This window comes from Megascapheus bottae, chromosome 9 (assembly GCF_031878675.1).
Source record: "Megascapheus bottae isolate mThoBot1 chromosome 9, mThoBot2.hap1, whole genome shotgun sequence".
Taxonomy (NCBI): Eukaryota; Metazoa; Chordata; class Mammalia; order Rodentia; family Geomyidae; genus Megascapheus; species Megascapheus bottae.
In genome coordinates, this window is record NC_143517.1 from 16,352,981 (window position 1) to 16,379,685 (window position 26,705).

At 44.5% G+C, this 26,705-nt stretch overlaps 1 protein-coding gene across 2 annotated transcripts; it reads left to right on the forward strand.

The window, feature by feature from the left end:
- The first annotated feature begins 3,555 nt into the window (after positions 1-3,555).
- On the forward strand, positions 3,556-22,040 carry Vxn (vexin). Of its 2 annotated transcripts, XM_090338894.1 has the most exons (6): positions 3,558-3,902; positions 8,100-8,155; positions 10,728-10,884; positions 15,177-15,238; positions 17,832-17,920; positions 19,554-22,040. In XM_090338894.1, the coding sequence occupies exons 1-6, from the start codon at positions 3,836-3,838 to the stop codon at positions 19,735-19,737; spliced, it is 615 nt and encodes a 204-aa protein (XP_090195020.1). In that variant the 5' UTR covers positions 3,558-3,835; the 3' UTR covers positions 19,738-22,040. The 2 variants fall into 2 exon arrangements, with proteins under 2 accessions (XP_090195021.1, XP_090195020.1); XM_090338895.1 differs by lacking the exon at positions 8,100-8,155 and having other exon boundaries at positions 3,556-3,902.
- The last annotated feature ends 4,665 nt before the right edge of the window (positions 22,041-26,705 follow it).

A 26,705-nucleotide genomic window follows, 5' to 3' on the forward strand; every position in this document is an offset into this window, starting at 1 on the left:
ACGAGGTTGAAATCTGAGGATTGTGATTCAAAGCCAGCTGGGGCAGAAAAGTCCATGAGATTTTTATCTCCAATAAACTGCTCAGAAAAGCCAGAAGTGGTGCTGTGGCGTGAGTGGTAGAACACTAGCCTTGAGCAGAAAGGCTCAGGGACAGAGCCCAGGCCCTGAGTTCAAGCCCCAGGACTGGCAAACAAACAAATAAGAAAAAGTACTTCACAGCATTCTTTTTTTATTATTTTTTTTGCGGGGGAGAAGGAAGGGAAAATGATATTGGGGTTTTGAACTCAGGGTCTTGAGTTCTTTACACAGGAACTCTACTACTTCAGCCATGTCAACAGTTTCTTTTTTCTTTCAATTATTTCTTGATACTTGGTACTGGCAAGAACAGGCCTGAGAACCCATAGAATAGAACCCAATTATTTATTGAGTAAGATCTTGTTCTTTTGAACAGGCTGGCCTGGATGGTGAGCCTGCTTATTTTTCTTTTTTTGCCAGTCCTGGGCTTGAGCTCAGGGCCTGAGCACTGTCCTTCATTTTTCCCAAGGCTAGAGCTCTACCACTTGAGCCTCAGTACCACTTCCAGCTTTTTTTCTATGTATGTGGTACCAAGGACTCGAATCCGGGTCTTCGTGCATGCTAGGCAAGCACTCTACCACTAGGCCAAACTCCTGGCCCGGTTAGCCTCCTTTTTATGCCTCCCACATAGCTAGGATTATAACTTTGAACTACCATAACCAGTTTATTAATCTTTATGTAATCTCCCTGACTTCTTTGTCTTAGCTAGCTTCACAATCTTTAGTCATAATCTTCCCAATCTCCCCTCTCAAGGAACTGGGATTATAGACATGAGTCACAACATCCAGGCTCTTCCTTTTATTTATTTATTTATTATTTATTTATTTATTTATTTATAGCAGAAAAGAAGTTTATTGCAAAGCAAAATAGAAAGCTTCCCCAGAGATGGACAGGGAGCCAAAGCTGATTAGCAACATTCTCTAATTTTTAAAAATGGAAATGAGCTATAGATCTATCAAGAAATACTACATCCACTTCTATAATTCAGAAGTCTCCTGCTTACTTATTTTTAAACTGAGAACTAAATATGTTGTACACAGGTGTGCATATGATATTTATTAACTCTATTTCTAGTTATAAAAGAACATGTATATATATATGAATAAGCATGAAAATATGCAAATACCCTGTCTATCTGTATAGTGATTGCGTTAAGGAAGCAAGACTGTTTGTGGTTTGGACAAAAAGTGTCCCCCAAAAGGCTCATGTGTTGAAGGCCTTGTCCCCAGCTGGTGGGTCCAATTTTTTTGTGAGAAAGTTTGATGTAACCAATGGATTAATCACTGATGGATTTATAATTTGATGGCATTATCGAGAGCTTTCAGAGGCAAGGCATACATACAAGAAGGAGATCGCTGGAGCTATGTCCTTGGGAACTGTGCTTCATCCCAGACCTCCTACCCCACTGCCTGCTATGTGCCTAGAGGTGAGCAGCCTCTGCCACACACATCTACCATCATGCCATTCTGCCTTCCCTCAGTCCCAGTGCAAGAGATCTAGTCCATCGTGGAGGAATACCTTTGAAATCATGAGCTAATATTAATTCCTTCTCCATCAAGCTGTTTTCCACTATTTCCTCACCAGGACAATCTAACACAGAGATCTGTATTTGGAAAAGTTAGGAAGTAACACTCTGTTTTGGGATGTGGGTTTTGCTTTTTCCGTATACCCTTCTATAATTTTAACATTGTTACAACAATCATACTACTTTTATTTATTTATTTATTCTCAGAACTGGACACCACACCTGTAATTCTAGCTATCCAGGAGGCTGAGATCTGGAGGATCTCAGTGTGGGGCCAACTAATATAGAAAATTTTATGAGATTCCATCTTAGCCCACACATAAGGGAGGTAGTGTAAGAATATCATCCCATGGGGCTGGGAATTTGGCCTAGTGGTTAAAGTGCTTGCTTTGCATGCAAGAAGACCTGGGTTTGATTCCTTGGTACCACATATGTAGAAAAAAGCTGGAAGTGGTGCTGAGACTCAAGTGGTAGAGCTCTAGCCTTGAGAAAGTCCAAGGACAGTGTTCAGGCCCTGAGCTCAAGCCCAGGACTGGCAAAAAAAAAAAAAAAAAAAGAATGTCATCCCAAGCTACCTGGGAGGCTTAAATAGGGAAGATAGAAGTTCCAGGCCAGCCCAGGCAGAAAAATTCTCAAGACTCCATCTCCAGTGAGGGAAGTATACTCATTGGTACCCTCCTGTTATCCCAGCAACAACCTCTGAAGCTTAAAGTAGGTACATCACAGCTTAGACCCATGCGCTCTCTCAAAAACAATCACTACAAGATGTGGCCCAAGTGGTAGAGTGCCTGCCTAGCAATCACAGGACCCTGAGTTCAAATCCCAGCACTGCCAAAACAAAATAAAATAACCACCCAAAACAGACCTGGAAGCATTGCTCAAGTAGTAGAGCACTACTTGAGTAGTTGAGCAAGCTTGAGGCCCTGAGTTCAAATGACAGGACCAAGGGAAAAATATTAATATTTCAGGGCTGGCAAATAGCCCAAGAGATACAGGGAAGATGCCTAGCCTGTTTGAAGCTGTGAGTTCAACCTCACAAAAAAAAATTAAGCAAGTAAGTTTTTAAGTTTTTTCTTATCTGGGTGCCAGTGGGCTGTATCTAATCCTAGCTATTCAGAAAGCTGATAGGTGAAGACTGAAGTTCAAAGCCAGCCAGGGAGAAAAGTCTGAGACACTATCTCTAATTATAACCAGTTTAAAAATAAAAATGGAGGCATGGCTCAAGGCTGATATAGTGGTAGTCCTGAGCCAAAAAAAACATCTGAGCAAAAGCATGAAGACCTGAGTTCAAGCCCCAGTACACACACACACACACACACACACACACACACACACACACACACACAGGCATGTGAGTCCTTAGACTGGCATTGTAATGGTATTAAATAAAAGGCAGTGGGTTTGGCACCATGTACATGTATTTCAACCATAACCTCCTGTATGTATATAGACAAGGAAAGGAAATATATAGGAAAACACAGGGCACACATAGCCTATGATTGTATTCAACTAGTGTATTTGGATCTATAGAACAATAAAACCACTGCCTTGCCGTGACTGGGCTCCATGAGTGTGCTCTGCCTCACACCCCTATACACCTGTAGGGAGCTATAGGTACCTGACTCTGGTAAGGTCAGCTTTGTCGTGTAAGGCAGCTCTGTAGAAACAATTCTCTATCTTAAATAGAAACTTTGGAGGAAGCCAAGTTCACACAAGACCACTGCATACTTTTCCGGCATGCATTTGGGGGTAAGGCAGTGGGGGGGGGGGGTGGACAGAAAGCCCCTTTCCCTTGTAGAATTATAGGTATCAAAATTCACGTTTCCTTTTTGGTGAAATTTCTCCAGCCAAGCTTGGTGTGAATGAAGTGGGCGACTTCACGTCTCCATCACTTCACAAAAGACTTCCAAATCCACTGCGGCAGACAGGGCAAAATAAAAAATGTTAAGTACATCCTAGTTGGGGGGGGGGGGCAGAGCAAGGCTTCATACTCAATGAAAGGTTTCCAGTAATAGGATTCATTTAAAAAAAAAAAGGCGAAGAAGGAGGACAGATGGGATTAGAAAATGTTGCAGCGAAGGCTGGAACGAGATGAGCTCACAGCCCCAGCCTGTCTTTTGTGGACCTGCACAACAAATGCTCTGAGAGTCAGGCTTGGCTAGGAAAGCCTCACCACTAGTGGTCCAGAGACAAGAGCGCCGCTGCCCAGGCACGCCAGCAAGAGGGGCTGGGAGGATGCATCAGATCTACAGCTGCAGCGATGAAAATATTGAAGTTTTCACCACCGTCATTCCTGCCAAAGGTGAGTGCAATTGCCCTTGACAGTCGCCTAGCCTGGCATCTTTTAGGGGACAGTGAGGATGTCACATGTGGTGGCACTAAGGGGACCCCCCCTCCAGTCTCTCAGGTCCAATGGCTTTCTCTGCATTGATGATCTGTCATTCGTTTGTTTTAACGCCCTGCCAAGGAGGCACAAGAATGAAGATCAATCACTGAGAAATGATCCGACAAAGAGAAAAGCAGGACATTTACATGCTTCCTGAAGCTCTGAATTCAATCCCCAGCCACCCAACAGGCTGAGACAAAGTGATGGCAGCGTCCTGGGGAAGGAATTACAGATTAACAGGGCAGCCACGGAGATTCTTTCAGGTTTCTTCTGTGAGCAAATGGGACAGGAAAGGAGAAGCAGCTGGATCTGAAGTATGATTTCCAGCTGGGTTGTGACATGTCAGAAGAGGAAATCCTAGCAGTGGCCTGATATCCAGTGAAGCTGTTCAATAGAGCCCTGACCCCAGGCTGACCTGACCACAGACCCTCCCCCCTCCTCCCCCACCAGGGTCACCTGGAGCCAGTGCAGCCCAAAGATGTAATTCAGCAAGCCTGACTTTATAAGTCCTGGGGTCCCCATGGAGATGGCGTTGCACAAAGCTGCATTGGCTCAGAGTGTCCAGTTGCTAGGTAGTCCCCTAGTCCTTCCGAATCTGACCCTCTCTCTTGCCTTCTCTGCGGTCCTGCAGCTCTTGTCTTGCTGGAGGAGACCCTGCTCAGGCTGAACCCCTGGTCTCATTGTCACACTTGAATGGAATGGGCTGTTTGCTGGTGTTGTGACTTGACATTCAAACAATTGCTTTCTTCCCTCTGTGTCAGCCACTGATAGGGCCAGTGTTGGAGGGTGGTGGGGAGAGGGCTAGACTGGGCCTAGCCACAGAGAGACAGCCAGAAGCACAGAAATTAAGCTGTAGACAGCTACTGTCAAAGGGGAAGGTTGGAGGGAGAGGGGGAGGGGGGTAGTCTGCCCACGTATAGGAGTTAAAATTCTCTCTAGAGCTTCTGAAAGTCAAAGCCTCTGAGCTAAGCACTTCCATAGGTAAACATGTATGTGTGGCTGGGCAGTGGCGGTGGGGAGTGGTTATTCCATGTGAGGTACACATGCTGGCTTTGACTTTAAGAGGGAAAAATTAAGAGTAAGAAACCGAAGAAGAGTGGGATGGTGAGAAGGAATGAGCCACATCATACACTGATGCTTTACTTAGTTATTTGTTCATTATTATTGCATGACAATAATAATAGTAATTAGTTATTATTTATAATATCATTGATAGTAGTTACATAAGTTGTTATTTATTATTTATTCATTAATCTTTGGTTGTTATTATTGTTGCATATGTAGCCCAAGGCTCAGAGTATACCACACAGGTGCCATAATCACCAGAGTGCCACCATGAAACCTTCCTGAGAATAACCTTAGCTGTGTGGGCAGTACAGCCTAGTGATTAGACGGTGTGGTCTTACGCTGGGCAGAATGGTGCATGCTTGTAATCTCAGTCCTTGAGGCAGGAAGATTACAAACTCAAAGCCAGCCTGAATCTTATAGCAAAAAAAGAAAGAAAGAAAAAGTGTAGACTTTGTTCAGCCATTCATTAAGTGGCCCCCTTTCCCTTTGTCTCCCCATCAGTATAGTGGAGTCAATGAAGAAGACCCATGTCTCCAAATTGCAGGAAAACTGCAAGAGCTGAGACAGTAAGCCATCACCCACAGACCCTCAGTGTGAGCTTTCTTGAATCTAAATAGTTCACTGCATCCTTCTTTCCAGTACACACACATGCTGGCACAGTCTAATATCTACATTTTAAAACAGAACCTAGCTGGGCACTGGTGGCACAAGCCTGTAATCCTAGCTGAGATCTAAGGATGGAGGCCCAATGTCATCCTAGACAAGAAAGTCCATGAGACTCTTATCTCCAATTAATCACAGAAAAAAAAAAAAGAAGAAAAAAACAGAAATGGTGGGTGGCCCAAATGGTAGAGTGCTAGTCTTAGGAACAGTGCCCATGCCCAGAGTTCAAGGCCCAGGACTGGCAAAAATAAATAAATAAATAAATAAATAAGAAAGAAAGAAAGATATAAATCCTCTAAACACCTCAAAATCTGGCAACAGCAAATATATAATTACATAGAGCAAGTCGGTCACTTGAAGGAAAAGATTTTTGTACATACAGTTCTCAGTAAGTGCAAAAGGTGAAAGTTGTGGTTTTACTAAGAAGTTGTACCAGAAGTTATTTCCTGAGCTGCACCAGCATGGACCAGTATGACAACACGGAAAGCAGGCCTTTGTGGGGAGTGGGGGAGCCAGCAGCAGGGAGGGAGCAGGAGAGGAGTCAGGGAACCACAGGAGGCAGGAGAAAGGAGCAAGTCCCTGGACCCAGGGGGGTACCCGTTCCTTCTTCCTACCCACTAGTCCCAGGAAAACCTGTTCACCACTTCCAGTTCCTAGGAACTTGCTCTTCCTCACATCTGGGCAAGGACTTTATCAAGGTTTGTTTGCTTAACCTGTGACACAGACCTCTGGGATTAGTGCCATTGTCATCCCTGCCCAACACAGGAGGAAAGTGAGTCATCTGCTCCTCACACAAGGGGTCAAGGCAAGGGGTCAGCTTCAGACTCCCATCCAAGCTGAAGGAGTCAGGAGCCCTTGCTATTACCCAGTGCCCAGTCTTTCACGGTTCACAGAGGCCGGGGCTTTACAACACTTGCCTATTACTCCTCTGATGGGAGATAGGACACCTGGGTTCTACCCAGGGCAGGTGTAGGAGTTCCATTCTCACAGATCATCTTAGCAGCAATGTGGAAAATATATTCCTGGAATGTGGAAAATATGGATTATGGAAAATGCATATTTCATTTTGCAATAAAATCGACTTCCCCACAGAGTATTATATGAGCTTTTGTTTTTAGTCAATCTCTTTTTTTTTTTTTTTTGCCAATCCTAGGCTTGAGTTCAGGGCCCAGTACTGTTCTTGTGCTTCCTCAAGGCTAGCGCTCTACCACTTGAGCCTCAGCACCACTTGTGGCTTTTTTCTATGTATGTGGTGTTGAGAAATCGAACCTGGGTCTTCATGCATGCTAGGCAAGCACTCAACCACTAGGCCAAACTCCTGGTCAATCTTTTTTTTTTATTAAAGAATTTATTAACATTGATTTTACATCATATTTCAAATGACAAGTTTAACAAACAAGTGTTCAAGAAGGGAATCTCTATTTACAATCACTGGCACTTAGTTTTTTAGAACTTAATCAAAATTAGGCTAAGGGTTTGTATGTCATAATATTAATTTATGAAATAAAACATTATGTCTATACAGCTGGTCAATCTTTTGTTGTCATTTCAGCAGTACTTGGTTTTGAACTCAGGGTCTTGTGTATGCTAGAGAAGTGCTCTACCACTTGAACGATACTCTCAATTCTACTTGCTTTAGCTTGTTTTTCAGATAGGGTCTCGCTTTTGTCCACCCAAATGGCCCCTGACCACAATCTTCATACTTCTGCCTTCTAAATAACAGGGATTTCAGACATGCACCACTCGTACCTGCCCAAGCTGTTTTATTTGTTGTTGTTGTTTAAATTGTGGTAAAATATACATAACAGAATTCACCAGCTTAACCATATTAAGGTGCACAGCACAGTGGTATTATGTACATAAGCAATGTTGTACAGCCATCTATCTCCAGAATTTTTTTTATATCCTAAACTAAAATCCTACTCAGTAAACTATAATCTTCCTCCATCCCCCAGCCACTAGTAATTACCATTCTACTTTCTCTATGAATTAGACTGCTCTATATGCCTGTAGTAAATGGGATAATATGATGTTTATCCTTTTTAGCTCATTTGTTTCACCAGGACACTTTCAAGGTTCATCCAAGTATAGCATGTATTGGGATGTCATATTCCTTCTCAAGGCAGAGTAATATTCCAGTGTATGGATATATCATATTTGTGCATCTATTCACAATTTTAAACCATTGTTCTCTAATTTTAAACCATTGTGAATAATGCTGCTATGAACTTTGATATAGTTGAGTCAAAAATAATCCTCTTTCCCCTCCCACCCCCACCCCAATGTCCCTACCTCCTTCCAGGTGAAACACTTGGGTTTTTAGAGTAGCTATGTGAGCCTCATGGGTAGTCTCTTTATCTTGTTCTTTATCTCCATTTCCAGTGTCCAGTCCAGCCAGGAGAAGAGTCAAAAGCTCTCAACACCTCTTAACCAAAAATGTAAGGAAACATAAATCTCGGTCTTCCTTGACTCATTTTTTGTTGTTGTTGTTGTTTTGTCGATCACAGGGCTTGAACTCTGGGCCTGAGCACTATCCCTGAGCTCTTCAGCTCAAGGCTACCACCCTACCCCTTGAGCCACAGTGCTACTTCAGTTTTCTGGTGGTTAATTGGAGATAAGAGTCTCACAGCTTTAGTACCCGGGATGGCTTTGAACCATGATCCTCAGATCTCAGCCTCCTAAGTAGCTAGGATTACAGGCATGAGCCACCATGCCTGGCTTGACTGATTTTATTACAAAACCAACACCAACTTCTTCATTCTGTCTCCTCATTTCCAGTGACAAGGAAGTATTCTATGTACCTTGTGGTTATAGCTGTACTCTTAGTCTTCCACTTCACTAAAATTTAGTTAACTGAACACCATATAGCCTGACCTAAATTCCCCTGCTCTGTTGTTTTCCCCATTGCTCGCACACTTTTTCTTATTTAAACTCTCTGGGGCACCCTTGACTTGGGTGTTCTCCTATTGATGGCATCTCTAAGGATCCATCTTCTCACTACTATAGATGCACAGTAATAAATTTATTACTAAAAAACTATTTTTATTAACTCCTTTGTACATAGCCCTCAAAGCAGTATCCTTGGATTAAAAGAAATGTTTTATCCATCCATGTACCCATTTCTCAAATATGTATATTCCTACTGAATGACACTGGCTAGATGTGGTCAATATAAAGTGAATTTTTAAAATGAAATTTGCCAGGCACCAGTGGCTCACACCTCTAATTCTAGCTACTGAGGAGGCGGAGATCTGAGGATTATAGGTCAAAGCCAGGTCAGGCAGGAAAGTCTGTGAGATTTCACTCTAATTAATAACAACAACAATAAAGTCAGAAGTAGAGCTGTGGTTCAAGTAGTAGAGTGCAAGCAGTGGGCAAAAAAGCTCAGAGATCATGGCTCACCCTTGCACAACAGCTGGAGGGGCGGGGGGGAGTCAACACTGAGGAAGGCAAACTCAGAGAAGCTGCAGTGTTGGGAGCGACTTGGGGTGAGGACACCCAAAATGAATGACTCTACTGTCCTGGATATGGAAAAATATGCAGGCTTGGAGCCCAGACTGCTACGATTTCCCTTCATGACTCTCTACATGGCTACTCTTCCTTGTCTCAAGTTTTTACATTTAAATTATTTCTCTAAGTATAGTCATACCACAGTAGCCTCGGGGGAGGGGGGACTGATTCTAGGACATACACAGAGACCATGCATACAAGTCGCTGACACAAAATAGTGCAATATTTATATAGAATCTACACATCCACTTACTTACTTTTTATTTGTGTGTGTGTGTGTGTGTGTGTGTGTGTGTGTGTGTGTGTGTGTGTGTGTGTGTGTGTATTCAGGACATGGGCACTGTCCCTGAGCTTTTTTACTTGTCTAGTGCTCTACCACTTGAGCCACAGCTCCACTCAGGGTTTTTGGTGCTTCCTTGCAGATAAGAATCTTACAGATTCTTACAGCCTGCCCACATACTTTATTTATTTAGTTTTTAATAGTACTGAGCATCAAACCCAGAGGACTGCACCTGCTAGGCAAGCACTTTGTTCCTGAGCTACATCCCAGTCTATTTATCTATTTTATTTCATTTTATTTTTGGGTCAGTCATTGGGCTTGAACTCTGGGCCCAGGCACTCTCCCTAAGCTCTTCAGCTCAAGACTAGCACTCTACTTTGAGTCACAGCACCACTTCGGGCTTTCTGGCAATTAATTGGAGATAAGTGTCTCACTTTTGTGTCCAGGCTGGCTTTGAACTGCAGTGCTCAGGTCTCAGCCTCCTGAGTAGCGAGGATTGCAGGCATGGGCCACCAACCAGCTCCATTCATACACTTTAAATGATCTCACAATGACTTACATTGCCTAGAAATCCCAGGTCCTTTTGTTATGTTGTATTGTTCAGGGAATAGGAACAAGGGAACAGACCGAGTCTAGTCTGCCCATATTCAGTGTAGATGTGTATTTTCTCAAACACTTCCTGCCTGCAATGGGTTAGATCTGAGGCTAAGGAACCCATAGATAGGAAGGGTGGATTACATTTTTATTATCATTTTAAAGGTCCCCTTATAATGGACCCTACCCCAAGAGAGAGCCTTCCCTTAGGGCATCTTCCTGAAACAGTTTTGCAGCAGGCGATTTGACAAACACTACCAGTGAGCAATCTGTCCTGGTTTACTGGGATTTCCATGCAGCAGTCACATTCAGCAAAAAATCACTGTGCCAGCTGTACCCTGACACGGCCAGGTGCGAGGAAATGGGAGTGCTGCAGAGTGCTCCCTGCCATATTTGCATGCTGAGGATTTCTTTTCCTTTTTTAATCTAGGCCCAACACGTCTCTCCTGATATCTTCCCTTCATTGAAGCTCCCCCAAATCTAGTCCTGAGCAGTTAGAAAGGTGTTGTGCCCCTAGCTGCAAATACCACAAAAACCCCATTTCTACAACCAATCCCTGCACCAGGGCTGTGATTGTTGAGTTCCGAGGGGAGGCTTAAGCTCACTGCCTGCCGTCCACCGGACAGGTGGTGATCGAGTCTGACCTGTACACGCCTCGTGCCCTGGAGCTGCTGCCCTACCGTGGTGACCGCAGAGGGGATGCAGGGGACAGCCACAGGTTTGGCCGGCTCCAGACGGCAAGGCCACCCGGAGCCCATCCCTCCAAAACCCCTACCAGACCTGGTAAGTGAGCCCTCCACCCCAGACCCTCTACACCTCCTTGGGTGCAGAAGTCTGCCTGGAGTCCAACCGGTTGTCTCAGCCACACAAGTGAGAACCTACGCGCAGTTTCCACTACAACAACACCTGTTCTGGGGCATCAACTACAACCCCCAGCGCCTTCCACCCAGAGAAGTAGCAGGCTCCTGTGTGAGCCATCTGGCTTCATAGCTAGCAGGTGTGGCCTTCAGAAGATGTAAAACACTGAGCTCTGGCAGACAGAAAACCATGACCCATAAAGGGGAAGCACGCTCAAATAAATAAGAGAGAGCGAGAGACAGACAGACAGACAGACAAAGAGAGACAGAGAGACAGAGACAAAGACAGAGAGTGCCTGCCTAGCATGTGCCAGATCCTAGGTTCCATCTCCAGAAAAAAAAATACTTATCCATTTACTCTTGAATGATATAATAATCTATAAAGACAATTTTATTTTTTTGAAATCTGTTTTGAGAACTGAACATATCAGAATTTTATTTTGGATACTATTTTATTGATCTGTTCATTGATTGATTTACTGCCCTACACCTTGGGCCACAACACCACTTTCAGTTTTCTGGTGGTTAACTGGAGATAAGAGTCTCACGGACTTTAGTGCCCAGGCTGGCTTTGAACCGTGATCCTTAGATCTCAGCCTCCTGAGTAGCTAGGATTACAGGAGTGAGCCACCTCGCCCAGCTTTCCCACTCTTTTTGTTTTGTTGTTGCTGTTTTGTTTCAGTCATTCCTGGGGCTTGAACTCAGGGCATGTTCACTATCCCTGAACACTTTTGCGTGAGGTTAGTGCTTTGCCACTTGAGTCACAGCACCACTTCTGGCTTTTTCTATGTATGTATTACTGAGGAATTGAACCCAGGGCTTTGTACATCTGGGCAGGCACTCTACCACTAGGCCCCACTCCTGGACCAGTGTTTTTGTTTTTGTTTTTTTGTTTTTTATTTTTTGTTTTTTTTTGCCAGTCCTGGGCTTGAGCTCAGGGCCTGAGCACTGTTCTTGGACTTTCTCAAGGCTAGAGCTCTACCACTTGAGCCTCAGCACCATTTCTGGCTTTTTTCTATGTATGTGGTACCGAGGAATCGAACCCGGGTCTTCATGCATGCTAGGCAAGCACTTTAACCACTAGGCCAAACTCCCGGCCCATAGTGTTTTTGTTTTTATATGACTTTTTGTTGTTCTTATTTTCCCCTTCCTATTCTCATGATCCAACATATAAGAACACATAAATCAAGCTATATTCTCTAGCCAAGTGATCAAATATACATGGACATATACAAAGTAAAAGTATTAGGAAACCACAATCTGCCTTGCAAATTAAAAGGAGATAGATTTTTCTGTGTCTATGTATAGGTGAGTGGGTGGGTGCGTGTGGGTATGGAAAAAGAGGCAGAATATTTCTCTTTGCTACAGAAATCATGAAGTAAACTTAAGAGTCAAGCTTCTTAAATGTCAGCATGCAAAGGAATGAACTAGCAGTCTTGATTTTATGCAGATTTTATTTCGGGAGAACTCGGTGAACCCCAAGGTTTTATGTTTCTACGAAATTCTCAGATGTTGGTGCAAATGCTTCTTAGGAATAATGGGTTAAGTAGCAAACACTTAGACAGGATCTAGTGCAATGGTTCTCAAAATGTCATCTCGGGAGCAGCAGCTGGAAATTGGTTGGGAATGTAAATTTTATTGAAACTCCAAGGAGAGAACACATCAATCTTTGTGTTTGGAGGCACCTCTCCCTTAACTGGTTCTCATGCGCAGAACCTGCTGGTTCTCTGCCAATTTACAGAGGAGAAAACTGTACAGTAGAAACTGATTGGCCTATATACAAAGTCATACTGCTTATCAGCTGCAGACTCCAGGACAAAATCTCAGGTCTTCCTGAGTCCCCAGCCTGTGTCTCTTCCCCTAGAGGGTAAGGTCTTCCCAACTGTTTAGGATTTTTGTTTGTTAGTTTTCTATTTGTATGTTATTGGTAGTACTCAGGTTTGAACTCAGGGCCTCATGCTTGCTAAAGTGAGCACTCTACCACAGAAGCCACACTCCCAGCCCAACTGTTTCATTGTTTGAGGTTGCTTTCATGCCACATTCTGTAGAATCTTTTATGTAGCCAGACTGCCTGCTCAGCCTTCTGAGTGCTAAGATTACAGTCAGGTACCACCATCAAGTCTGGCTACTTTCATGCCTTTTTAAATAGTTTGTGGCAACTTGAACAGCCCAAGTCCATCTTTTACTCTGAAAGACAAGAGAAGAAAGTTATAAAACAGAGAGAATCTGTCCAAAACTTGACAGTTGGCTCATGTAAGAATATGCTAGTCAGGTTAAAAAAAAAAAGAAAAGAAAAGAAATAGATTGAGCTGGGCATTGATTCAATTCCTCAGTGCCTCCAATATGATAGATTCCAGAGTGAGTCGGAAGGAGCATTTCTGAGCCAAAAACAGACCCTGATGCTCTCCAAAGCAAAGGCTAGGCTCCAGAGTCTCACTTCCTCCTCTCAGAAAGCTATATGTCTCTGGGGATCTCAGTCCTGGAGCTTGCTGCTGTTTTTGGTTTGTTTTCCCCTCCTAAGCCATAGAAGAAGGATGCTACAGCTCTGCCATCATGAGAAAAGAGTTTCTCTAAGGAATCTAGGGAATCATAGCTTCCTGTATCCTCTCATCATAAGCCTCAGGTGCTTGGTAAGGAGACTGTCCACATCTCCTACACCTAGGGAAATCAGCTGCCTGAGAAACTTCACTGAGATAACCTCAGGAATCCAAACCAACTGGTGCAAACAAGCTGAAAGGTCCTTTCTTAGCTGGGACCCCTGTTCATACTTAGTGGAATCCACAGATATGGAAGCCACAGCTAAGCAAATGTTCTGCCACCGAGCTCTCTGCACAATGCCTGACACACAGACTGAAAAATATATAAGCTACTACCACTACTTATTCAAGCATATCACTGTTTATGGTTTGACCTTCATAGTCTTAAAAGGAAAAAAATATCTTAGGACAATTCAATTTTGCAGAGTTCATTTTAGCAAGCAAAATAAAGCAGGAAAAAAATGACTTTGAAATTAGACAGTGCCCCAAAGCAGAACAGGTTCTTTGAATTCCAACCAACAAGCATCAACCTACCTTACAGTAAAATAGAAGGGAAACATAGAAAACAATTTAGTTGTCAATAGTCTAGTCCATCACTCACTTAACTAGTTGTATATAATCCAGTCAGTTGGTGACTTGGTTATCTCATATTGTTACAGTATCTCACCTTGTTGTCTGATATATTGTATATATGTTTATTTGGTTATTTGAAATCAGATAGGGAAGGGGGAAAGAAATGGGGACCAAGACATGAGCAAGGGTATCAATGTATGTGAAGTAATATACCTTCTATCTGGTGAATATAATGTGACCCTTCTATAAATTACAATAAAAAATATGAAAAAAAAGCGTCAGGCTTCAGGGTGGAAATTACTCAGAAGTAGGTGGGGCATCAAGAATAAAGCTGACTCCAGTGTTTCGTGCTTTAATACTAGCTACTCAGGAGATGGCATCTGAGAATTTTGGTTCAAAACCAGCCTTTCAGACAACTCCAAGAGGTTCTCATCTCTTAGTAGCAAACAGCCAGAACTGTGTAGCTTAACTGATAAAGTGCCAGCAATGAACTAAAAAGCCGAGAGAAAGAGCATGAAAAGCTGAATTCAAGCCCTAATACTAGCATAAAAACACGGCGGGGGGGTGATTTAGAAAAGAGCATTTCTGTCTATATCTCTCATGTAGACAGTTTCAGGATTCTGATCTCATAAGCCTTCTAATTTATGGCTGGATTTCCCATGACAGATTTTGTTTCTCATTTTAGAGGGTGACCAAGAGCATTGTGTTACATAAAGCTGCTATCCTTGATAACCTTTTTAACTTGTTGTGCCTTGAGGCTTTAAGGAGGGAAGAGAAGCTGAAAGCATGCAGAACCAATATTCACTACTTCCATAGGTCTGTTGTTTTTAAATTGATTTTTATTGAATTTATAGACAGATTCTTCCATGTAGGCCTTGGTTCCAATCCCTACCCCCCATCCCAGGCCCAGAAGATTGAAGGGGTACCAGTACCTCCTGTTGGCAATTACCATTGCCTGATCCTACTGCCTGACTTTGTTGTTTGGTACAAATGCCTTGAGGAATTCTCTTCTGTGACTGATTTGGCTGACAAGATAATTGATGCAGAACCAGAGGGAGGCAGAACTCGGAGTACCACTGTGTAATATCTGCTTCCTTCAACTTTTCAGGGGGCAGTTCTGAACTCAAATCATCAAATCTGTGTGGGAATCGAGCATATGGAAAATCATTGGTAAGTAAAATAAGCCTGGGCTTTAAACACCCCACCATGTCTGTGTCCTCCGCACCATGTGTCATTTGTCCTGGGCCCAGGGGTTATTAGAAAAGCAAAACTGTGGCCTCTGTTGCTGGAAGCCATCCTTTCACCCTGCTTGTTGCACTTGTGGCGTATTCCTAACTGCTGCTCTCTTTCTTGTGAGAAGCTGTGACCTAATTGACATCTCATACTCAAGGAAAAAAACTGTTTTCTGTCATTGGTGCTGCCAGATGGAAATACCTAATTAATCCTGGGTATGGTGGTAGAGTAAACGACGTAGATTTTCAAGAGTAACAACGAGAACAAAAATCCCAACACATAGAGTGTCTTAATCACCCTGGAATAAAATCTCTCTCTCCCCCCCCCACCTCTCTCTCTCTCTCTCTAGCTCTTGGGCAAGTGCTGCCTATCCAATTTGAGCTGGGATAAAATGGGTGAGCTTTTAAATACTCCCTCCTCACTCAGACAAGGAGTGTGGGCTGGCCCAGAGCAGCATGACCTTGGGCAAGGTGACCCTCTGCAGCTGAGGCATGTTTGAAGAAAAAGCCTTTCACTACCCACCATTGGCACATGATTCTACAATTGGGCAGTTCAACCTTACTTGAAGGGAGATTGAGGGGCGCATCTCCAGGTCAGCCCTTCTCCTTTGTCCACTTATGGGCCTGACTCTTGCGTTCCCTCTCTCTTGTAACAGGGTCATCTGTGGCTGGGGGTAAAGTCACCACAGGCATCTTAAGCCCTCTAAGTGGTAGATGTCAAGATGTACATAGGGGTCAGGTCCAGTGGCATGTGGTTCTAATCCGGTCACCTGCGCAGCTGAGGCAGGAGGTTTGTCACTATCCAGGGCAACACAATGAGACCATCTCAACAACAACCCAAGATGTGCTGATAGTGCAATGGAAGAACTAGGCCATTTCTTCATCCCTTCAAAACAAATTGGTGCTCATTTTGGTCACCAGTATCCTAGATAAGGGATGGGATGAGCTAGCTCAGGGGATCTGAGGATGGCTGGGTGACTGATGCAGAGGAAAACGAGTAGAATTGCCTAGCCATTAGACTGGGCTCATGCACATGTCAGAGAGGCAGCTACAGCAGAGGCCCAGAGGGTGCTGGGGTTGTTATGCCATGGTGATGGAGGTGACGAGGTAAAAATGAACAGGAGGAAGATGATCTCTAGTTTGAAGAACAGTAGAGTTATGTCCCACGGGTCATTGAAAGCTCATGATTCTTAGGCAGGACAGAGCTCTAGAACCCAGACAATCGGATTTAATGCTGGCATGCGTAAGTGATTCAAGGGGGACTCTGGGACTCTAGGAAAGGAGTGGGGGAAGAAGGGCCTTTCCCTCACCCACCTCTGGGAGTCATATGTTCACCAAGACATTGGCACCCTGGAGAAGGAACACTTGGGAGAGGCCACAAGGTGGCACAGTAACCCTGCCTACAACCTTTGGCCAGCTCAGGAGAGGAGGTGGTGAATAATGTTGACCTTGACCTGGAAGTTCCTGGAGATTTCGGGAATGGGGCCACTTTGTAGCTTAGGGTGGAAGAACAAAGCATAGCAGGAATCAGGTAACCAAGCAACCTGTGGACTTGGCCCTGGTGAGGTCATCAGTTCATTCTCCATTTTTTCTTTAGTGCTTTTAGCCTCCTGTGGCTGTGGAAGGGCTGGGGAGAGATACCAATGGTTAAGTCCTAGACTCTGCCACTCACTCTACAACCAAACAAACACACACACACACACACACACACACACACACACACACACACAAGAGTGAGATGCTACAATGTGTCACATAGACAGCACTTCTCCAGAGACATGTAGACATAAAGATCAACCACCAGCCTGAGGGAACATTTTCTTTGAAAAGAAAAAAAAAAAGCACTTTTGAATGGCAAGAAGGGACGATGAGTCCTCCATCCAGAGATGGTAAAAAGTAAAAAGTACAGATGGAAAAATTACAGAGTCCTGGGTTAGCAATAAAAAGGAAAGCCACACCTTGCTGGGACTACTGACACACAGAGAGAATAATAGAAGGCCCAGAAGGCCAAGCTGCTTAGATACAGTAGAACTCAGTATGGCAGAACCTTGATGAGGGTTGACCTTTGTCTGCTCTGCTGTGGAGAATTGCTGACAATTCTACAGTTCAGGAGGAGTGTGGAAAATACAGTTGGTCTGTTCACAAACAAGGATGTCCCAGGTATCTGCCCCTTGAGAAATGCACGAAAACAAATGTTGAAAGCCAGAATCCTCAGGACTTGACAATTAGACACCAGTGGTGGAGGGGAGGGATAATGGTTCTCATGCAGGATTGAATGGCCCTCCCTCAAGCATCTGTGGGCTAGTGTTTCTGTGGGATACCTGGACCACCAGTACCTGACATCTTATTATCAGTGCAGATGCTCACGCCAGCCTCATTCCACTCCCCAGGTCACAAGACCTGTTGTGGTGTCTGAGGCCTTCACAGGAATGAGGACTGCTGCTCCAATGAGGGGTATTTCCTCTTTCAAATGGCTCCAGAAAGCATCAGAGTGGACACGTCCTCAGTCCTATCCCATTTTCTCCACACAGATACCACCAGTGGCCCGGATCTCGGTGAAAGCTCCAGCAGTGGTGGAGGCAACCGCAGGCTCTGAGAATGGAGCTGTTCTGGGGAGAGGGTAAGTACTGTGTCTTCCAGGACAACCCTGAATCCTGATTGTACCACAGAAGAGTTACGGGTGGCCCAATGTTTAGAGTCTCGAGAGGCTAATGCAAAACCCTGCCAGCTGTAAATCACCTTGTAAGGAGAGCCATCATCCTTGGCAGGATTAAGCTGAAGTGTTTTTCATGCTTTCTCCTCATGAATACTCTTGAAGAGGTGTCATTCCAGGGGAGTTCTGGTGAGATGAGAGTCACAAACCATATCCTGAGCCTCTCCTATATCCAAGCTCAGGATGGTGTCACAAATGCCTCATGAACTTGTTTAGGAGACAAGTAAAGAAATGTATACGACACAAAGAGGTTTCAAACTGGACTCTAACCCACGTGCTCCCGTTAATGCTTCTCCAGACCAGTAGGTAGATTAGCAGGGCTGGGTGTTTCCCCAGCACCCTCTCATACTGTCCCCACAGCAAAAGTCATTTATTCAACATGGACTCTAATGAGCCACGCTGCACCCCCCATCCTGAAGGGAGACAAGAAGGTTAGGAATGACTATCCTGCCATTGCCAACTGCACAGATCATTGGAGTTACTTAGCACTCTACCTCCTCACCTATTTCAAAACAAATAGAAAGGAACTGGAGATGTGGCTCAAGTGGTGAAGCACCTTCATGTGTGGAAAAAGGTGAATGCATGCTCAAGGCCCTGAGTTCAAGACCCTGCACCAGAACAAAAAAAAGGGGGAAGAAAGGGAGGAAGGAAGGAAGGAAGGAAGGAAGGAAGGAAGGGGAAAGAGGAGAAAAAAAAGAAAAGAATTTCAGGCACAAGTAGATCACAGTGCTCAAGATGCTGAGATCTGAGGATCCTAGTTGGAAGCCAGCCCTGGAAGGGAAGCTCATAAAACTCTTACCTTGAATTAACCCCTATAAAAGCTCACATGGTAGAGTGCCAGCTTCTAGCCAAAAAGCTCAGGAGCAGCACCAGCTCCTGAGTTCAAGGCCTAGTTCTAATACATACAGAGAGAAAGAGACAGAGACAGAGGTTGAGGGAGACAGCCCAACACAGTCAGAACAAGAAAAAAAAGAGGAAGAAAGAATTCATCCTGAATGGTTACTGTGAGAATGGAAAAAAAAATCAAAAGTTACCAGAAAGAATTATAAAAACAAGTTATGTGTTACTTGGTTACTTGGTGTACTGAGACTTAATTGGAGAAAACTTTCTTTTAAAAAGAAAACATTTAGCTTGTCTTACATTCCAGTTAGCAAGTCATTCTAAATAATAATAGTCATTGACTGTTCAGATAGACCCCACATCTGGACAGAGGCCAACCTTCTGCAGATTTGCATTGCAGAGTTCTGAATGACTTCTTTCTCCCTAAGCTCATTCTCTCTCTCTCTCTCTCTCTCTCTCTCTCTCTCTCTCTCTCTCTCTCTCTCTCTCTCTCTCTCTCGCTCTCTCTCGCTCTCTCTCTCTCTCTCTCTCCCCCCCCCCACTCCTCCTCCTCCTCCCTCTTTCCTCCATGCTGGAGATTGAATCCAGGGAGAAGAGAAGAGGGAAGGGGAGGGGAGAGAGGTCACTCTTCTTAAAGGCAAAAAATAAGTGTGGCTCAATGACATGACCACTGCCTCACCCACCCCTGGCTTCTTTTTAGATCTAGACACCTCAAGAAGATGGCTGAGGAGTATCCAACCCTTCCCCAGGGGGCAGAGGCCTCCCTGCCACTGACAGGCAGTGCTTCCTGTGGTGTCCCTGGCATCCTCAGGAAAATGTGGACCAGACACAAGAAGAAGTCTGAATACGTGGGAGCCACTAACAGCGCCTTTGAGGCTGACTAGAGGTTGACTCTGTCTGGGTGTCCCACATTCACCGAGGCTCACAGGACGAGGGGAGAAAACTTGAGGACTGGAAGTGAGCCACACCCACTCTGCTGGTAGCTGCTCCAAACACATCACCTTCCTCCATAGCCTAGATCCTTATTTAGGGAATAGGAGAGGAAAGTCCTTAAAATGCAAAAGAAAATTTAGAACTGCTAAAGTCATTGTTCTGAAAGTCACTTTAAAAGGGCATTCAATATGTAGCCCTATCTCCACACAAAATTAAGCCAAAACCAACTCTTCCCAGCCATTTTAAGACTGCCAAGAAAGAAGGCAGTTCTCTCTCTTCCTTGTAAGCTTTTCCACAGTGTATGATTACTGGCATAAATGTAAAATATTGACATCTGATTCACTTGTAAAATACAGTGGTTCTTACCATATCCATCTTGTGCTCACTCCACCTTGATGAGGTATGATTCTTTTTATGATCAAGCACTATGTACTACTTATTGACTGGTTCTATCTACGTGACAAGTAGCACCAAGGTCTATATTAATAATTGCTTGGCATGACTGCATGAATTCTATGTTGTTTTATGTGTTGTTTTTCTATAGAAAAACTGCTTAAAAGTAAGTGCTAATGTTTTACAAAGTGACATGATGTAGCTTGCTTTGCAGAGATTTTAACTTCTAAAAGTGCTTGCCCATTCTATACCTCATCGTATCACAAACCCCTGTCTCCAGATGGGAATGTTGAGGCTGCTGAACATTGTGTGCTTAGATAGCAGGTAATGGGCCCAGTCACTAGGCCCTCAACTTCTCTCCAGCAGACTCTGTCATTCTATAGTGACTGATGTCAGGAACTTTCTAAATGGTGGGAATATGTCTCCAGGGATAACTTTTGAAAAGCAAAACCTTATTAAGTTGAAATAAGTAAGTGATTCAAATGAGATACATTATCATACATTAGGTTTGTAAATTGGGGTGTGGTAGCACATGCCTGTAATCCCAGCTACTTGGATTATTGAGGTGGGAGGATTAAAAGCTCAAGGCCAGCCTGTGTAATTTAGTGAGAACCTTGTCTCAAAAATAACACCAAACACAATTATTCTTTAGATTGACCCGGAAGAAATTTGCCATTTTTGTAGACCCAAACAAGTGAATATCCACTTCATGTGGTTGACCTAATATGCAACATGTTTTCCTTCTTACAATAGAAACGTCATTATCAAGCCCACTGTCAACAGCAGTAGCCTTAAAATGATATATAATCATAATAATGGCAATAGTCACTAGCATTTATCAAATGCCTACTATGTGTTAGGCAAGAGATTGAGAAAGTCACATAAATGATCCTATTCTTTCTAACAATGTTAAGTTAGATGGCCTTACCTACTATACACATAGACACCAATTCAAAGGGTTAAGCGATTCCCATGAAGGCACCCGACTTATAGAGGGGTCAGGCTTTAATTCCTGTGTTATATTCATATTTTCTTCACACAAAACAGCTCTGAATAGAGAAGGACTGTGGTTAGTAAAGAATTTGGCTCCCTGGACAGCTGAGTGGAGAGAGATGATGAGTAATGCCTGCCTGGGGAGGGAGGTAGTGTGACACTAGCCATGCATATTTCTCATGGTGACGAGTAATCTGAATCCAAGAAGACTTTTTTTTTCTAGTTAAGAGGTTTAAAGTAATCCAGCCTACCCGATAAAAGCAAAAAATGGTGAAATTTGGCCAAAGACTTTGTTAGAAAATTTTGTGTTTGGGGTACGAAGAAGAGTTTGATCTTCCTAGGTCTCAGACTTAACTGATAGTTCTGCCTGTTGTTTGATGATCTTTTTGCTCAGTTGAGTTTCCTATTTCTCCAGGTGAACAATGGGGTGAGGAGGGGAAGGTTGTAGTAGGTAAGTAGCTTGCCTCTGGGCACTCACCTTGCCAATCTATGCTCTTTGGGCCACTGGTTTACACTGAAGGGTTCAAAGATGGTTTGGAAATTTGAGCATCTGGTGTTTTTTAAATGGGGAGCTCGCCTTGGTGAATTGTCCCAGATCTTCTATGATGTAGAAGCTGAGGTGCAGAATAGGCAGGAAGTAAGCAGATGACCTATGCCTGACCGCACAGAATCTCTTACTATTTATTTTTAACTTATTTAATTTATAACTGACACCTTTTATTTGGCAGCTGGAAATTCATGTTGGATGGAATTCATTTATTTTAATTTAAATATTTCATGATGAAGTGTTTGCCTTGTATAAAACATATTATTTGGCCAATTCAAATAGAAGTGTGCTTTGTGACATAAATAAACCACTGGAACAATGTGTCTGAGGTTCCCTCATCGAATAGAAGTCAATGTTCACAAAGGGAAGGAATTATATATCCGGACCTTCTAGTTTCTAGAAATGGGAGGGAAAGGAAGAACGAACCCAGTGTGTCTTTCTACCCTAAGGTAATGTCTGGTTTGGGTATTAGGGGCTCTTGACTAGCAATTAACACCAGGGGCCCTGCTACTGGGGCGGGACACCTATCCACTGACCTTGCCCTCTCTATTCTGGGAGTCCCCTCTGTTCCTTCCATAAACTAGGAAGCCCAGTGACCATATCCAGGTTGCCGGGCTCCTGTGAAAGATGCGTTGTTCCTCCTGTGTGCCACTCAAGTTCAGCCTTACTGGAGACTGCCCCTGTGACTCACAGCCTAACCACTTGCCAAAGCTCTCTGCAGACGGGTCCGTCTGGGAATGACCAGGCCTGGAGTCTTCCTGTGCCAGAGGCAACAGGGTTTCCAGGACATTTAGGGTAATAAAATTGCCTCTGTTAGGACCAAGGCCCAGTCAAATATTTCAGTTCTTGCTTGAACACTCTCTGGTGATTTCCCCACCCCACTCAGCACCAAGGTTGCCTGGAGAGCCGGCAGATGGGCAGTGGGTAGGAAAAGCAGCACCAGCCAGAGCCCGATTTTAAAAAGAATCATGTGACACATCTCTGACACTAAATTGGCAGAGACTGAGGGACAAGCGAGGAAAAACACAGGCAAAGATGTCTCTTGTAAGGATTCGGATTTGCATTTTGTCTTTCGCTTCTTATCAGAATGTCAGCCTCCTGGAGGAGGTTTGTGACAAATGCACGCCTGTGACGCATAGTGATGCACAGGACAGTGTGTTCTGCACAGCGATGGTCATGCATTGATTTATTTCGTCAGGCTGGATGTCGGACAAGACTCCCACCAACGAAGCCCCTTGTTTGGAGGGAGCTGGGAGGTGGGAAAAAGGAAAGAGCAGAAGGAACATGTCACTTAGCATCATTATTAACAGAGTAGCTGGGCCTGGGCCAGCTACATTTTTGACCCTTTGTCTGTGGAGGAGTCATGCGCAGAGATTGAAACCACCCCCAAATCACAGGCTGTTCCCACACCCCACAGCCTAGAGCAGACCCCAGCAGTCCTAAGTTCTACTTCTGGGTTTATTCTCCTCCTCTACCCACCCACGCCCCTCTTTTTCTTCTCCTTTACAGGGGTTCATACCCTCAGGTGTTGTATATGCTAAGTAAGCCCTCTGACACTGTGTGTGTGTGTGTGTGTGTGTGTGTGTGTGTGTGTGTGTGCGTGCGTGCGCGCGCGCTCGCACACTGAGGTTTGAACTTAGGGCTTCATGTTCTCATTTGGCGTTTTCACTTAAAGCTAGTACTCTACCACTTGAGCCACAGCTCCACTTCTGGATCTTTTTATTATTTTACTGGTTCACTGGAGTCTTGAACTTGTTTTTACCTGGGCTGGCATCAAACTTCAATTCTCAGATCTTAGTCTCCTGAGTAGTTAGGATTATAGGCTTCAGCCACCAGTGCCCAGGCATTGCGCTCCCCCCACGCTCCCCCCCCTCTCTCTCTCTCTTTCCCAGGCTGGCCTCAATTCATGATCTTCCTGCCTCAACTATCTGAGTAGCTGAATTAGAAGCCCATGCCTCCATGCTCAGTTATAGCCTAGCCCGTTGGAATACAGTTGACATTAGGCAAATCCTATCCCCAAGTGGCCAGGACTTTGCTTGTTAACCCTAGAAGGGTCTGAAGGGGACTGAAGGATGGGGATGTGGAGCTTGCCTTGCTCCAAACAGGCTAGAGACACCTGGAATGCTGGGCAAATACTGACTAGTATTTGGGACTCCATCGCAGAGAAGCAAACCGAGTTTCCTTTTTAACCTACTGAACCCAGACCTACTTCAGGGAGAGGTCTACTTGGTCACATCAGACTCAACTGAGCTTGGGATTCTACCCAGCCAGGCAACTGTGTGATTGGGTTTCAAAGACATCAAGGTTTTGTCATCAGTCCTTGATAAAGAAGATATGGCTATTTTAACGTCATAAATGCCACAGATAGTGCTCCAAGGATGAGCAGATTCTCCAAGCGAAGATGACAGGTGTTGTGTGGTGAGAGGCAAGGGAAGAATGTTGGCACCTCTTAGGGCCAGTTCTGACCATAATGAAGTCATGAGTGAAGATGAAATTGTTCTCAGTTCTTCTGTGCTGTTCCCCCGACCTGCCATTTCCCAGTCAAAACAAGATCCCTGTCTCCTGCTCTTGTCCCCTTTTCCTTGCTTTCTCATACTGGGTACCTTGACTCTAGTGGGTCTGGTATTCTTCAGCACTCAGCACTCTGCTTCAAGACCTCACGTCTTCTTGCTGTATCCTCTGAAATTCCAGCTGCCAGGAACACTGGTTATGAGAGCTGCTTTGGAATTTTAGAGAAATTTAGTTTCCTTAGTAGTCGTCATCTCTTCTTCCAAACAACCTAGAAAATATTAAACAAATAACCAGTACCCACATAAAGCTGTTAGGCACCAGAATGGCCACTCAGAAATGAAAACATTGGAGCACTTCACACTGGTTAATAATGGTCAAAGCTCAGAATTCTGCAAAGCATCTCCTACATTTCCACTTGGCACTGGCTGTCCAATGGAATAGTGAAGATGAGATTTCCTTGGGCATGGAAAGTTGCACAAAATGACAAGAGAGGAAAGGGTCGGGAGCTTGAATGGTAGGGAAATGCAGATTTTATGGAGAGCCTGACATCTCCCATCAACACTTGACATTTCTTGGATTCAAATACAACAGCGGGTGCCCAGAGCATGACCTAGTTGTAGAGTATTCACCTAGCATGCACAAAGCCCTAGGTATGATCCCTTAATACTACTTATACAGAAAAAGCCAGAGGTAGTGCTGTGGCTCCAACAGAAGAGTGCTAACCTTGAGAAAGCCCAAGGACAGTGCCCAAGCCCTGAGTTCAAGCCTCAGGACTAGCCAAAAAAAAAAAAAAAAGTACAACACAGCCCACAGGCCAGAACAGTCTTTTAGGCAGAAAATAGAAAATGATCTCAACTGTTCAGGGTTTCTTACCAGTTATCACAATAACCGTGGAACCCTAGGACAGTCAGATGATTGGACAAACACCAGGCTCAAGGCGGGAAGCCTAGTGCTGAGGAAATGCCAACCCCCTCCCCCCATTTACTGAAGGGAGACACAGAGAGAAAGTTTCATTGATCGAGCACCTTGAGTTTCTTTGAGCATCTCTTTTGTCTCATCTATGAATATGAATTAAATGACCTGCCCGGACAACCTCTCAGGCTGACGAAAAGATCAGAAAAGAGCTTGGGCATAAAAGGCTTTGGAAATGGTGAATTGCTTTTTTAACATATGGTGTTATGATATTTTCCATTCAGAAAGAAGCAAGGCTGGGCGTGGGGAGAAGTGACTCAGGCAGCTCAAGGCAGGAGTGAGGACTGAAAAGCTTAGGCAAAAACTGAAAATAGAATTGTTTCCAGAGCCCAGCAACCAGGCTCTTCAGCAGCTGGCAGGCACAAGCCCTAGCCTGGCTGAGACCCAGGCTACTTGCTCCTGGTATGGAAGACAGGGCGAAGGCCTGCTGTCTATGGTGGCCACATGCCTTGCCAAGCCAGTGGAGACCAGTGATCCTGGGTTCACAAGCAAGAAATGAAAGATAATGGCTCTTTGGAAGCTAAATGACTGTGTCTCCAGGAGCTGCCTGCTTGCTGGCAAATGCTATCTTTGGCCTTTTACCTTCATTTGCTTCCAGCAAAATTAGCCTTCACATGAAACTGACAGAGTGCACTGGCCTGGAAACCACAGGCCCTGGCTACATGCTCTAGCCCGAAGAAGGGAAACTGGTCCCTAACTATCCTTTGCATAAGCCTCCAGCCTCTGGGGTCTGAGCAGGTGACAGAGCCCTGTATCTCCAGGACTCAGCTTGGCTAAGGGACAGGGTCTGGCAGCAAGCTGGCTGGCTTGGATGTAACTAGGAGGAGTTCCAGTGTTTCTCAAACAAACACTCCCCCCCCAAGCATTCCTGCTCTTTGCACAGGCCAAGGAAAGTAAGGTAATAGCACAAAGAAGAGTGACCTCACTAGAAAGGCAGGCTCTGTAGCCTTACACATGAACCCCCATATCCCCAAATAACCCATGAGACTTGTGTGTCATGAAAAATCCCCCCAGAGAACACTGCCCTTAGCAGGTGCCAGTGTAGAAACAGTCTGGGAGGTGGAGGGGTTGGGGGGGGGCGTGGGCAGGGAACAGAGCTTTGTCCTCCATTGTCTAGAGAGATCACCCTCCCAGGAATGAGGGGTGGAGGAAGAGGAGCTTCTTAGCCTCAGAGACTTGCCTTCTTGAATTGTAAAGAGGCAACTTCCAAGTTGCTTCTGTAAGGCAAGATAAAAGCTGGACACCCAGCTTAGCTCTTCCCTTGTGCCCCTTCAGTGGAGCCATTTCCTCCCCTGTAGTCACTTTAAATAGGGTTCAGGGAGAACAGGACTTTTCCTACTAAGCAGCTAGTAACTAAAGACTGCCCCTCAGACAGACAATACCTTCTTATCATTTTGCTGCAAAGGTAAAACTGCCATAATTTAGAGCAGCCAAGAGCTACAGACCACCTGCCTGGCAAAACCAATTGACTTGTCCCTATACCCCTCAAGTGGAGAAGCAGAA